This window comes from Sceloporus occidentalis, unplaced genomic scaffold, assembly GCF_023333645.1.
Source record: "Sceloporus occidentalis isolate IW3139 unplaced genomic scaffold, rSceOcc1.0.p SCAF_59, whole genome shotgun sequence".
In the NCBI taxonomy this organism is placed as follows: domain Eukaryota; kingdom Metazoa; phylum Chordata; class Lepidosauria; order Squamata; family Phrynosomatidae; genus Sceloporus; species Sceloporus occidentalis.
The window spans coordinates 2,490,443-2,505,920 of record NW_028317039.1 but is presented as its reverse complement, the minus strand read 5'-3'; the positions used below and the strand labels follow the sequence as shown (position 1 = coordinate 2,505,920).

Genomic DNA, 15,478 nt, shown 5'->3' with positions numbered 1-15,478 from the left:
GTCCGTGCAGGACTTACAAACCGATCAAGAGAGGTTCTAAGCACAGATCCAGGAGCTACAACCGGTGCCATTGGGTGGTCCTTCTACTTTTTCTTCTTCAGCACCTACTCTCACGGCCTATAGCCCTGAACCTCATGTTAAGTTACCCAACAGCTTTAGTCACTTTCTGTGACCTACTGTTAGCCCTGAAGCCTTGCACCTACCCCACCAGTTATGTTAAGGTGTGCAAGAGTATTCCCTTATTGAATGGTAAATCTTTGGCCTAGGTCCATCGTTTATTGCACATACAAAGTCCCGTACTGGAGACATGGGCAGAATGATTGGGGAATGAAATTGTGCTTCTGGACCAGTCCCATCAATGTCTCTCTGAACTGCTGAAAGTCAAGCTAGCCAGAGTGGGAAGACACAAGTAGTTTAGTACTATGGATGCACTGTAGGTTCAGAGAATGGCCCCTGGAAAAGACACAACAAGAAAACTAGCAGTCATATTTATCATATTGTATTTATATGTCACGTACATGCTATTGCTTGAATTGCATGAATTAACAGGGGATCGTTTATTTTACAGGTTAATTTTAATATATGGGATGCACCGCTGCATTTTGTTTTTGACTGTATATAATGTGTCTGTGGATTATGTATACGCATGTATCACTAATGTATGCTGTCTTTATGTGTGTGTATATTCAGCCGCTGTGTATGTTATAGATACAAGACTGTTACATAGATAAGTAGGAAATAAGATAGAGCTATACGCTTTAGTTTCCACAACCTATGTCAGATGATTGAACGCATGCCCAGCCCATCCATCCTGCTCTCAGACAGGCTGTTACCTGGGAGCTGTCTCTCAATGCCCCCTCCTCCTTCTCCGCTCCCTGGGTGACACGTGATCTTACATCTGCTGGAAAGCCAGAATAGAAGAGAATGGGAGCACGCGAGAATAGGGAAGCGCTTTCGGCTCCAGTCAGATTCAGCACCACACGGCTGGAGAGCCACATCCAGTGCGGCTGCATTACCCAGTCTTCGCTTGGTCTATAAGCTCTGGGGTTGGACCAACTTGGAGTCAACTTTTGCCAGCTCCCTCCCCTTTACTCAGCCCTTTGTAATCTACAACTACAATCGATTTTGCAGATTTTACACCGAGAGCCATGCCAGGCAAGCGGATGTCTTTTGTTCAGCAAAGATCAAGCGGTGGGGGCTGACCGAGAAGACTGCCGCTTGCTGTCACACCTCACCCCAGTTGTGCACGTTCAAAACCCTACAAGCTGTTCGCACGGACGTGCATGGGATAGCAGCCGGGAAGATGCCTGTCATGAAAGGGCTCCTGGCTCCACAGAATACTTTCTTGGATACAATAGCCACAAGATTCGACGGGACCCGTAAGTAATGTTAAACATGTTGCTCGTATGATTGCCCTGGCTGTGTCCGTGGCATATGTGGTCCGCACCATTTGAGTTTCGTGGTGTACTCTCAGTATATGGGCTTTGGGAGTCGATTTCAGCTTCGCGAAAAGGGGCAGCGTGCACGTCTTAGTACTGTGTTTAATTAGAAATGCTTAACAACACGGCGGTCTGAAGTTGTGTTCGCTATTTTAAAAGATCTTCTCTGGATGGATGTTACCATTCATCTTTAACCTTTATTATTATTCTATTAGGAGTAGACGGCATGTTTAAGTATTTGTGATCAGGCAAAAAAGAAATCGTATCTATCGTTCCCATCTGTTGGATTTACACGTATTGGTTACACTAGGTTCTGCGATTGAATAACACATGCAAGGGAGCACAAAGTGTTAAATCTTAACATAAGATCAGATTTCAAACCAATTGTGTTGGTGGGAGTGGTGAGAGCTATCAAGATATACTGTATTTGTTGACAGAACAACGATATTTCAGATAATGTGTCATTTTATATCACAGAATACAATCATTTTTTGCGTTACTGTCATAATCGAGTCAAGAGAATGTGAAACAAAAAAGGGTACTTAAAACCACAAGAATATTCAAAGCAGAGGGGATTGTTCCATGTAATCTCTACATTATGTAATGCAATATTAAATCATATGAAATCTGAGACCCCATGTGATCACTGGGATCAAAGGGTTAATGGTTTTTTCATAAGAATGTCCATTTTATTGTAATCCGTGGCATGTGAACGTGAAAAGATTCAACTCCAGTTGTGTTTAGGAAAACAGAATGTCATATTTGAGACAAATTCATTTCTGCAGCTCTGGCCCTTTAGCAATTTCTTTCAAAGTATTTTGAATGTGTTAATTCTTTTTTTCTTATTTCCATTCAAAAATATTTTGCAGTGATGGGTAAAATGTTCATTTTCTGTACACAAGCAACCAGATTAATAGTGAAGTGAATATATAGTTTAATGCACTAAAAAATACAAACACTGTATCACAAAAGCACAGTACCCAGAATAGTCTGTAAATCTGAAAGAAATGTATAGGTTTTAACCAGATTCCCAATGATATTGTTGCATTTTCTTCTCTTTCCTAATATTCCCTTATTGTGTCCTTTTTGGTCACTGGAATCTTTTTTCTTAAAATCAACTGAGATGAAGTACAGGACCATGGACAGAGCAGTACTGGAATCCACAAAGTGTTTGTTCATCTCAGACCCCTAAGTGCAAATGTTTGTACCCGACAAAGCAGGGACCAACTTCTCCAAACTATTAATTTCCCAGGAGAGGGCAGGCAAGGTGGGCAATTGCCCCCTTGGCTGCTCTTATTTGATTATGGTGGGCATTATTAGAAGGATTTGCGCCATAATCCATTTTTGTTCTCCTGTTGTGGGCTCGCTATTCTATGCATATCACTTTTGGTTGTATCCATAATATGTTCCAATCTGCTATATTAATGGTCCACTTGGCTTGGTTTTCCCTGGAGCAGGATGATGCCAGCCTTTCCTTGACAACTCAACAAAGCATCCCTGATCATCTCTCTGTAATGTTTTGCATTTTGACATTGAAATTTAAAACAACAAACACAGCACAGGAAACCTGGGTATATGAAAATCATAATGGAAAACTGTCTGGAAACAAGTTCAAATATCTTCTATGTGTATACTGTGTGATTGTATTCAAATAGGCTATACTGTATTGTTGATGCTAGTGCTAAAAAAGTCACAACAGTGATTACTTCCTGATCTCAAGAGTTTAAGGTTTAATTGAAAAGAGATACATGTCTGTCACATACCCTGCATAGTTCTGAAAGTTATTTTTGTTATTTACAGCTAAACACTCTGTATGCTACACAAGACACACATTTGCTTTGAGACTAGTGTAGGTTATTAACAACTGTAAGTAAAATAATAAATCTTAGTCTTGTATAATATCATCAGGTGAAATTAAACATTTCTAAATGCAAATTTAAATGCAAGATGTTATAGTGGATGGTAGGTTTAAAGCATATTTTTTAGATCTCTCCTACTGTTTCACTTCCCCTCAACCATTGAGTAGATTGTAAGCTTGCAAGAGCAGGCCCTCTCCTACTTTTGTACCAGTTTGTTATTGTGTGTGACTTTAAATTATCCCACAGATTGTAACAGCGCTACGGAATCTGCTGGTGCTATATAAGTAAATGTAAATTACATAAATAAATACATTTTAGATATATTGATGCTAATAATAATGTTACTTTTTAATTGAATACTTTTATTCTCAGTAGGACCAGTCTTAATGTAAATTCAAGAAAAAAACATTTGATTGGGAAAATATAATAAAGTCAGGGTGAGTGAAAACTATGATACTCTTTGGATTTAGTCAAAACAAATCTCTTCATTTACTGCTTAGTGATTCTCCATTTTGATGCAGCAGTAATAATATGTAGACAAATAGATACTTACATAGATATGCAACCTAATAACCAACAGAAATTGCATTAGTCTGTGGAATCCAGGATTGTCATTTATGCTAAATTGGTCGTGCCCTCGCATTAGGACATCATGAGTTATTGTTACATAACAAGAATGCTGCCTTATCTTGGCAATGTCTTCCTTGCTCCTGGTAATGATAGGGTTACTAAGCATTGCATTGCTCGTGCCTCTGTAATGCCTGGTTTGCTTGGAAATCCTCCGGATATATGTTTGCATACAGCAGTCGTTTCTGAGCTGAGTATAAGGGAGGTTATTTTTGCATAATTTGTTAATACTGACTGGGGATAAATATGAACTCTTTACCTGAAGAGGATGCAGTAAAAAAAATCCCTACACATCATTACAGTGGCAGCAAACAGATTTATACATTCTGTTTTGGTTTGAGATTCAGGCTATATAACTCTGTCTGTTGTTTGATCTTTGTGTATTCAGATGTCTTATATTCAGTCACTGTGTGACACATCCATTGTAGAACACTGAATATGTTATTACCTGTTAAATGATTAATGTAGGTAAAAAGAGATCAGATTGCATGTTAAACTCTTTACATCTCTAACAATATGTTTAGAATTCTGTGTATCCCACTCAACATGTTGATTGTACAATTCTATTCATTCCCTGTTTTGCATACACACAGTGTCTGGTTTATGAAAAATTTCAGTTTCTAGTCTAGTGCCTTGAGAATTGTCCATATGTCATGTACCGTATCCCTAGTACTGTTTCTGTATATGCAGGGCCGGTCCAAGGCAAAATGCCGCCTGGGGCGAATTTTAAAATGCCGCCCCTCCTTATCTACCCTTCCTCTCCCTCCGTCCCTGCCGCCCCCCCCCCCATTATCTACCCTTCCTCTCCCCCCTTGTACTTACCTTTCAGCAGTCCTGCGGCGAGTCTCCCTGTTCGGTCTCGGTGCCGGCTATGAGGAAATCTTCCGGCACTCAGCATTACAAGCCGGCACCGAGACCGAACAGAGAGACTCGCCGCAGAGGAGAGAGAGAGAGGGGCGCCGAGCGGGTACTGACAGCTTGGTAAGCGAAAACCACCCTTTCTCTCTTTCGCTTTTTTTTTTAAAAAGTGCCGCCTGGAGCGGTTGCCCCACTTGGCTCCTTTGTCGGGCCGGCCCTGTGTATATGTGTTCCTTCAACATGTACAAAAAAACATATAACCTCACAGACCTATTTTCACAAACCTGTTAACACTGCACACAGAGAAAGACAGCCTTGGATGTTGATATATTTTTTTGTACTGAAAGCGATCTCATTGCAAATTAACCATCAGGATTCAAGTTTGGCAGGAGACCATGTGAGAGCTGCAGGGTATAACTTATGTAACCCAAATGCATGCTTCCATCTCTAGATGTATAATAATATTGTCCTGGGGAGAGTAAAGGTTAAGTGGTTGGTTCTGACATGACCTGTAAAAAACATGTACCCCTATAGCCTTATTAACTGTATGTGTGCAACACTGCATGCTTTTCTATGGTGAAATATGAGCTTTTTCAAACACTCTGTTCCCATATGCAATGAACATCAAATGGAATCTGTGTTAGAAACAAAATCCAGAAACACATAACAACATTCATTTATTGTTATTCTATGTGAAAAGTTCATTATACCTCAGTAAGTAGCCATTTAGCAAGCAATGACTGTTAAAGCACTCCTTTAAATGACTGAGAAAAATGTGGTCTTTGCAACCATAATTAGTAGGGGAGGACAGATGGCAGAATTAGACATGTTAATTAAATCCACCTAGTTTGCTGAGGATTATTCAATTTTCGTGAGTTTTGTCACAGCCAGAATTTATCCATATTACTGCTACAGCTTTGATTAACATGGGTGCTTTATGGGAAAAACGAATCCAGAGCACAAACGCGAGCCTTCTCGCCATTGCCGGAAAGCCTACGGGCAGTGGAAATAAATGGATGCTACATCTGTAAATAATTTGCACCATTTAATCTCAAGACATCACAAAAGGGGGTAAAAAGAAAACACTTTACATGGTTCACGTCTGCAGATGATTAATCATAGGCTCATTTACTTCTACTGTCGATAGGCTTTCCTGCTATGGCGAGAAGGCTCACATTTGTGTGCCGGATTTCTTTTCTTGTACATGCACTGGCAAGCACAGTTGCAGTGTGAGTGCAACAGTGACTATTATGAGTGCTTTATATCCTACAAAAATTGTTATTGTTGAATTTCAGGCCCCAAAGTTATTCCTTGTTTGTGTAGTTTCAATATACTACTTCACATTTTTCCATTAAAATGAAAATGTACATTTCTATATATGCAATACAGGGAATTCAAATATAGTAAAGATTTCGTAAAAAGAGATAGTTTAAAGAGCCATCTATGGTAGCTGGCACCCAATTTAAGCAGTTTTGTGGAAAATATTTTTTATTATGTCTACTGGCCAACTCAAAGTTGATGTCTTACAAGCAGGAAAAATTGGCAAATGTAAGGATCTGACCAATTTTGACAAGGGCCAAATTGTGACGACTGGGTCAGAGCATCTGCAAAACTGCAGCTCTTGTGGGGTGTTCCAGGTCTGCAGTGGTCAATGGATCACTTTTGATAGGTACTGACCACTGCAGACTGGGAAAACCCAATAAGAGCTGCAGTTTTCAAGATGCTCTGACCTAATCATCTAGCCATCACACAAGGCCGTAGGAAGGGTGAGGCGAGAAAGACACTAGCCTCGGGTGCAGCTACAAGGGGCAGGGGTGGTAGATAGTGAGAAAGGGGAGTTTTGTGACAAGATTTTTTTTTCCTTTCATTTTTTGGGATGGGGGGCGCCACAGGAGTAGTCCGCACAGGGCGCCAGAACACTTAAGGCCGGCTCTGTGTATATGTTTGTAAGCTTGTGTGTGTATGGGCAGGTGTGTGTAAGAGCAGTGTAGGTAATTGTGTGTTTGTAAGTAGGTGTGTGTGTATGTGTGCATATGTGGGTGTAAAGGCAGAGCTGTGTAAGGGCAGTGTATGTGTTTATGTGTGTTTATGGGCAGTTGTTTGTAAAGTCAGTGTGTATGGGCAGTCGTGTATAAGGGCAATGCATGTGTATATGTGTGTTTATGGGCAGGTGTCTGTAAAGGCACTGTGTATGGGCAGTTGTGTGTAAGGGCAATGCATGTGTATATGTGTGTTTATGGGCAGGTGTCTGTAAAGGCACTGTGTATGGGCAGTCGTGTGTAAGGGCAGCATATGTGTATATGTGTGTTTATGGGCAGGTGAGTGTAAGGGCAGTGTAATTAAAATAACCTCTGTAAAAAAATAGCTGGGGGCATAATTTTCCATTCTTGCCTTGGGCGCAAAAGTAGTGAGCTACAGCTCTGCCATCACAATTTGGCCTTTGTCAAGGTTGCTCAGATCTTTTTGCTTGCCCATTTTCCCTGCTTCTAACACATCAAATTTGAGGATGGAATGTTCATTTGCTGCCTAAAATATCCCACTCAGCGGTCATACTGTTATGGTTGATTGGTGTACATACAGCCTTTCTAAAACCATGCACGTAAATATATATATCCACACCACTCTAACATCAAACACTTAGGCTGACACATAGCTTCTCCAACCCCATACATTTATATATATATTTATATACACATTCACTCTCTCCATGAAAATCCAAGCAAGTCTTCTTCCCTCTGCCTCCCTCTTACATTTTTAGCTCTAACTTTTTGTGGGAGAGCTACAAGTTTATTTGCAATGTTTATGACCTACTGTGAAAGTAATTTCTCTGTTTTAAATAACTTTGTTTTCGGTAATTTATTTAAATACATTCGAAAACAGTTAATTTTTTCTGGCTTACACAGTTAAAAGTGATACTTTTAAAACTGCAAGCTCTCTCACTTTACTCAGGTGATGCTGTCAGGAACTGGGTCCATACTGACGACTGTAATGACCCAGAGCGGCCAAAGATTGTGTTCGGGAGTTATTGCGCAGTAGCGGAGTTGGACAGGGCCTGGTGCAGTTCGACTACACTCCCCCTGGGTGGGCATCTAGGGTTGTGCGGCCACATACCAGGGCCCTGACATAGCAGCTGATGTAGTCCAGAACAAAAGCAGGCACCCTGGAGCAGGCATGAGACATAGCTCTACAGACGAATGTGCAGGATGCTGCAGGCTGGGAGTAGGGAAGCTACGCAGAGTAACAGCAGAACATAGCAAGCAAGGGGGACAGAGCAAGGAACAGGGAGACCGAGCAAGAAACATAGCCAGACCAGACATACATGGGTACAGGACACAACAAAGAACAGGGAACACGGAACAAGGGATGGAGTGAGGATCCTCAGACACGTCTCCTTTAAGCAAGGACAGGACATCTTAACTGGGACATGGGGAGAGGAGAGAGGAACCGAAATCCTCAGATGATTCAGGGAATAGAGGGCAAAAGCACATAAGAGACAGACAAACATGAATACAGGAACTAGCCTAGGACTATGTGATAACAATTGGAGATTTAGTCACATTTTATGGCCATAGTATGCTTAGCCCACCACTACACCAAAGTACTCCAATATTTGGTGGGGCCTAGCACTAAACCCTGCCTACTGAATTACAAATAAGCTACAACTAAACATTGAACCTAAACACAAAACCAAGAAGGACATACCTTTAGACTGCAGACCAAGACAAACATAACAAACGGGTGGGGCACACCTTATAAAGGAAACAGAGCTGAAGCTAAGAGACAAAACCGGAATCAAGGAATGAGAAGCACAGAACAGGGCATATGGAAATCCGGGAATGGATTACAGCAAAGGGGGAACTATAGCGAGACAGGGAAAATCAGAGATATGCAGCTCTGCAGCCTGAATGGACCCTGACACATGCAGGGTAAAAAAATATCAGAAAAGGCTATGTGAAATGTCTAAAACTAAAAGGTCGGACATTTACATGTAGTGTAAGGAAGTTTTACCGAGAGGTTGCAGATAAATGCAACAGCCTTCCATCAGGAGTGATTGAGGCTAATTCAGTAAGGAAATTTAAACATGCATGGATTTAACATTAGGAAAAATGGGCAGACTAGATGGGCCAAATAATTCTTACAGCTAGCCTGTCACGAACCGGGGGCACAGGTAGAGAAGGAGCCCAGGTGCAAGGGATACTACAGACATGAACAAGACATGACACCACTATACAGAAACTAGCCTAGGACTATTTGATAACTATTGGAGATTCCGTCACATCTTATGGCCATAGTATGCTTAGCCCACCACTACGCCAAAGTACTCCAATAACGGTGGGTCCTAACGCTAATCCCTGCATGACAGTGGTACGAAACAAACCATACACGTAATCCAAACACATAGCACTGAGACATACCTTTAGACTGCAGACTGAGACAAACAGAACACACGGGTGGGGCATACTAGGCAGGAAGCCCCCGGGATGGGGCACACAGCAGGAAGCCCACTTGCAGGGCACACAGCAGGTTGCCCACTTGCAGGGCACACGGCAGGTTGCCCACTTGCAGGGCACACGGCAGGAAGCCCACTTGCAGGGTACTCGACTTGGGAGTCCACTTGCAGGGTACTCGACTTGGGAGTCCACTTAGTGGGGCGCTAGCCGCAACTCAGGAACAAGGCAGGTACAGGAACAAGGCAGGTACAGGAACAAGGCAGGTACAGGAACAAGGCAGGTACAGGAACAAGGCAGGTACAGGAACAAGGCAGGTACAGGAACAAGGCAGGTAGTCCCGAAACATCAATGACAAGGCCCAGACTGAAGGGCTGGGCATGTTTATAAAGCCTGGCTTGATCAGGTGATACACTGCAGCTGGACATGATAATCACTCTGAGTCAGAGTGACAAGAGCGGCCACTAGTGGTTGAAAACGGACATGACCGCGAAATGATTGTGCATGGTCCAGACTAGCAGGGTGGAATCATGACATAGCCTCTGGATTAAAAAAATAAAAATGAATAACATGCTAAAATGACTCCATCACCAAGGTAGGTAATTAATATTCTTACAAGACTTAATTTTATTTCTCTTGTAAGCATAAGGTTTAGGGAAACTTACAAAACCGTCAAGAAAAAAATTGAGCAATTCTAACCAACTCACCCAACTCACAAACAACTGAACTTTTATTGATTGACAGTTGTCTCTATTTGTTAAATGTTATCTCTTGTACGCTTTTAATATTGGACTTTTTCATTGCTCTGTGGAATGACATCATCAGACTGCACTTAATGGGAAATTATAGCCACACAATAAGTGCTGCTTGATTTCCTTCAGTAAGCATGTAGTGTCTATTACCACAATTTCTTTTTGATTTACATAGCTGCAATGTTCTTATATGTAGATATTAAGGACATTGCTGGAATGAGACTTCAGGGAGTTTTCACACACGTCGTATTTAAGAAACCTTTTGTGATATGGTTTAGAAAGTGATAAAGTGTGAAACAATTAATATAACAAAATCTGTGTTTACATTACACTTTACAATCACTCTTATCCCTAGAGGATGATATCATGTTTATCTGAAGGCTGAGATAAATGCGCTCAAACTAGTTATTTTCTGCTTTAAAAACAGAATCATAATTTCTGCACATTATGATGTTGCGATTATGGCTTATTATTGCAATTCCATTTGTCACGGTGAGACGCTGAGGCCAAGAACACATGGGGGTAGATTTCAGTTTGGGAGGGGGGCACTCCTGGATTCCTGGGGAGACTCTTTCCTGCATGCCAGTCCTCACTTATATCAAAGACGCCCTGTGCTCATTGAGGAGCACAGGGTGACTGGAAACCCCCCATCTAGTCTGACCTAACCAGACTCCAATGGACTAGCCGGCTATGGGGGCTCTACATGGGTAGTCATTATCAAGTGGAGACAATATGGCACAACAGAGACATTACCAAGAACCGGAAGTCCCTCCAAAATTGATGAAAAGACAAGAAGAAAAATGGTCAGGGAGGCTTACAAGAGGCCTACTGCAACTTCAAATGAACTACAAGAATTTCTAGCAAGTACTGGCTGAGTGCTACATGTGACAACAATCTCCCATATTCTTTATATGAATGGGCTACGGGGTAGGGTGGCAAGACGGAAGCCTTTTCTTACAAAGACAAACATCCAAGCCCGGCTGAAGTTTGCAAAATCAAGTCCCCCAAAAGCACGTGGGAAAATGTGTTATGGTCTGATGAAACCAAGGTTGAACTTTTTGGCCATAATTCCAAAAGGTATGTTTGGCACAAAAACAACACTGGACATCACCCAAAGAACACTACACCCACAGTGAAGGATGGTGGTGGCAGCATCGTGCAGCAAGACTGTTGACCTGAAGATGCGATGGAGGAGTTAATGAAGATGCGCCCTCCCACCCACCCTTATAATTATGTATTTATTGTATTGCATTATTTGTCATGGCATTTATCGGGGTATGGTTGCCCTATAGTCATTAGGGTGAACTTTATGATTTAAGTTATGCTTTCTGGTATTTAGGGCGGTTGGCAAGGTTATTTAATTTAGTCTGGTATGCTCTCGGCTTGGGCCAAGGGCTTGTTATGGTTATATTATATTTGTTAAAAAAAAAAAAATAGTTACAATTGAAGGCTATTGTTTGAATTGTAAACTAAATAAAAAACCACGGCCTGTTTCATGCAAGTTTCTGTCTTGTGTTTTTATTTATTCAAAGGTTTATATATGGTGTTCAGTTTATTAAAGTTGTTTATGTCCTTTACAACCTCATGTTAATTTATCTTAAGTATCTCTCATTAAACTACCGTATTTTCCGGCATATAAGACGACTTTTTAACCCGTGAAAATCTAATCAAAAGTCGGGGGTCGTCTTATACGCCGGTTATACTTACTCACCGAGCCGGACCGGAATCTCTAGGGGAGGGGCGAGTGGAGAAGCCACGCCGAGGTAGCTGCAAGATCGTGATCTCCCCAACTAGCTCTGATCAGCGGGCGCCCGATGAGCAGGGCTGGCTGGGGAGATCACGACCTCCCTCTAACTAGCCCAACATTAGGGAGCTTGAGGTCTGGCACTTCAGACCTCGGCTTCCATGCTCCCTAAACAGTACGCGCCGGCTATTGATGCCGAGCGCGGGGATGGCGTCATGTCCCGGCGCTCGGCATCAATTGCCGGCGCATAGTGATGAGGGAGCAGTAAAGCAGAGGTCTGAAATGACAGACCTCACGCTCCCACAACTGGATGGAAGACAGAAGATGAGAAAGGTAAGAGATGGGGTGTAAGTGCAGTGTATGTGTCTATATGTTGGTGTGAGATGGTCATTGTATGTGTATGGTCAGGTGTGTGTAAGAGCAGTGTAGGTATTTGTGTGTTTGTAAGCTGGTGTGTGTGTATATATATATATATATATATATATATATATATATATACCGTATTTTATGTGTGTAAAGGCAGGGATGTGTGGTGAGGGCAGTTTATAAATGTGTATGTATGGACAGGCGTATGTTAGTATGTGTAGATATATATATATATATATATATATATATGTGTGTGTGTGTGTAAGGGCAGTGTATGTATGTATATGTCTGTGTATGGGCAGTGTATGTGTATGGACAGGTGTGTGTAAGGGCAGTGTATGTGTATATGTGTGTTTGTAAGCTGGTGTGTATGTGTATATGTGTGTAAAGGAAGGGGTGTGTGAGGGCAGTGTATGTCTATACATGTTTTGCATATTCTTGGTAGTATAGAAATGCAGACATAATAATTTTGATAGAAATGATGCAGAGATTTGTATTTTTCCTGGTGGAACTATGAAGTAGAATTCTTAATGAATAAAGTGTGCTAATTAGTTATCTAAACAGATTTCCTGTCTGTGACAACAGCTGTAAACTGTGAATTTTACTTAATTGCTGGAAATCAAATATTTGCAGAAAAGTAAAGCTTCAGTTACTAAATTTGCATTGTGTTGGACTAAGTAAAATGAGAGCAATGAAATTAATTTAATGGTCACTGTGGGCAATTACATATTCTGGCCCAGGCCAACAGGTCTGAGGGGACTACAGCTCCTCTGCCACATAAAAGTCACCCCCTAGCTCCCTGTAGTACCACTGTCTAATAGGTTTTAGTTCTGTTCATACCTAGGAGCAGGGCCGGCCCGACAATGGAGCCGAGTGGGGCAACCGCTCCAGGCAGGCCTTTTTTTAAAAAAAAATTTCAAGCGAAGAGAGAAAGGGGCGCCAAGTGGTTTTCGCTTACCAAGCTGTCAGTACCCGCTCGGCACCCCTCTCTCTCTCCTCTGCGGCGAGTCTCCCTGTTCGTTCTCGGTGCCAGCTTGTAATGCCGAGCGCCGGAAATCTTTCGGCACTCAGCATTACAAGCCGGCACCGAGACCGAACAGGGAGACTCGCCGCAGAGGAGAGAGAGAGGGGTGCCGAGCGGGTACTGACAGCTTGGTAAGCGAAAACCACTTGGCGCCCCTTTCTCTCTTTCGCTTTAAAAAAAAAAAAAAAAAAGGGCTTGGGGCGGCAAAGTGCCTCCCCTTCAAAAGTGCCGCCTCGAGCGGTTGCCCCACTTGGCTCCATTGTCGGACCGGCCCTGCCGGCACCGAGAACGAACAGGGAGACTCGCCGCAGGACTGCTGAAAGGTAAGTACAGGGGGGGGGGTAAGGGTAGATAATAGGGGGGGAGGGAGAGGAAGGGTAGATAATGGGGGGGGGGCGGCATTTTAAAATTCGTCCCAGGCGGCATTTTACCTTGGGCCGGCCCTGCGTAGGAGATACTAAGGGTGCTGATTAATAATGTTATAACCTTATAACATGAGTCTCATACACATGGTGAAGCAGCTGGAGAAAAGATTGGTGCTGCAGAAGGTACACCCCCCTCTATCTATCAATCTATGCTAGATACTAGAGGGTGCAATGAAAAATATTTTATTAAATACTCCTTATATGAAAAATGCTGGACCACATAAAAAATATTAAAACAGAGGGAGTGAGGTGCCATGGTAGAAGATAGTGGCATGAGGCCTCCTCCTCGTACCCTAATAACCTGATTTGTAGTTCTTGGGGGAGCAGGGACCCAGGACACAAATCTAAACCCTCTTCACAATCCCACTGGGAATCCAGCTGGCTCACTTCAGCCACTTCTAACCAAAAGTGACTTGTGTTCCTTGGTATCTGAGCTCAAAGAAGCATTGCAAAGTGAAGTTGGGTTGACATTGCCAGCTTGGATACCCATCTCAGTGCCTTAGAAGCTCAAAGCACAGCTATGCATACCATATTGTAGGCGACTCATTTCAGCATATGAGAACAGGTGAATTCTAAACTGGTCTGCATATCAGAGGAGTTAGATAACTGTGGCAAGTGCCAAAACATAAGAGTCAGGGGACCAAAAGAACATGAGGTGGATGGCCTACCTGAGATCCTTCAGAGATGCTTTAATACAATTCTAAACAGAACTGCATACTCCTTGGTGGAGCTCATGGCCCTGGGGGCCCAGATAGATGATGCTTCATAATATGATCTGCTGCTTCTACAGGTATTCCCTAAAGGATGGGCTCATGGTGAAATTGAAGGAAAAGATAACCTGGGAGTTTAAAGGTAGTTTCCTTATACTGGGACTTGTCCTTTACTACCCTGGAAATTCATAGAGTTTTATGACCCCTTACAGTTCACACCTGGTAGGCCCCCAGATGCAGCTTCTACCACTCCACTGAAAAATCCTTCCTTAACCTCTCTGATGACACAAGGCCACTAATCTACCAGGAAGCATGGCAAGAGCATATAACTAGCGACACAATGTTGGAGGGAATTCTCTGACTCTTCCTGAAATTTCTAAATGTATTCATGCAATGTGTTGTAAAAATGTATTTATGCAATGGGTTGTATTATTTATGAAGTTTTAATGACTGCTTCTGATCCCATGCCTTTGTTTTATTTTTTGTACCATTATTAATAAAGATAAGTAGTGAGGTTTGATAATGTTTTTGCGCACATTTTTATTTTTAAGCACTGGTGATATAGGTCCATTTGCATCGTTTTAATAGCATACAGTTGCTTACAATTTTTGCATCAGAACATGACAGAGCTAGATATATCCTAATAATTCAACCCTACCCAGAAATGAATGCACTATCCCAGCGGTCCCAAAGGTCTAATCAAAACACAGAGACCCCGGGTAACATTAATTAATTCATTTTACATTCTACAAGATTAAATACCATTTACAATAAATATTCCTAATGTAGAAAGATTGCAGCCCATTCTTATCTCTTTAATGTGCAAATTAATTTGCCAAAACATTATAAGTAAACATACAATTAAGCATACTAATTTTATTACAAAATTATAGTGTTCAAGATGCAGTGAGGCACTGAGGTTTGCTTGAGAATCCAATCAGTCAACTAAGAAATGACATCTTACATTCTAGTGGACCACTTTGTTACACTCAATCCAAGCATGTAACTAGTAACCCACAGTGCTGCCTTTGCCCCCCAAACAACTTATCAGTACCACATTTGCCCCTTAACAGCATGTCTGTGTCATCGTTCTCCCCAAAGAGCCTGTCTGTGCCATCTTTGCCCCACAAACACCTACACATCCACATTCATGCCTACACAAGTACACACTCACATACACTTAAGCATTCATGTTAACACACACTCATATACACATTAACATTCTA

At 42.0% G+C, this 15,478-nt stretch overlaps 1 protein-coding gene across 1 annotated transcript in view; it reads left to right on the top strand.

Moving 5' to 3' along the window:
- The first annotated feature begins 1,303 nt into the window (after positions 1 to 1,303).
- Positions 1,304 to 15,478, top strand: part of LOC149287542 (voltage-gated delayed rectifier potassium channel KCNH8-like) — a 241,409-nt gene continuing 227,234 nt past the window's right edge. The window contains exon 1 of the mRNA XM_089492752.1: positions 1,304 to 1,379. Coding sequence (XP_089348878.1) covers positions 1,304 to 1,379 — 76 coding nt within the window. The remainder of the gene's footprint in view (positions 1,380 to 15,478) is intronic.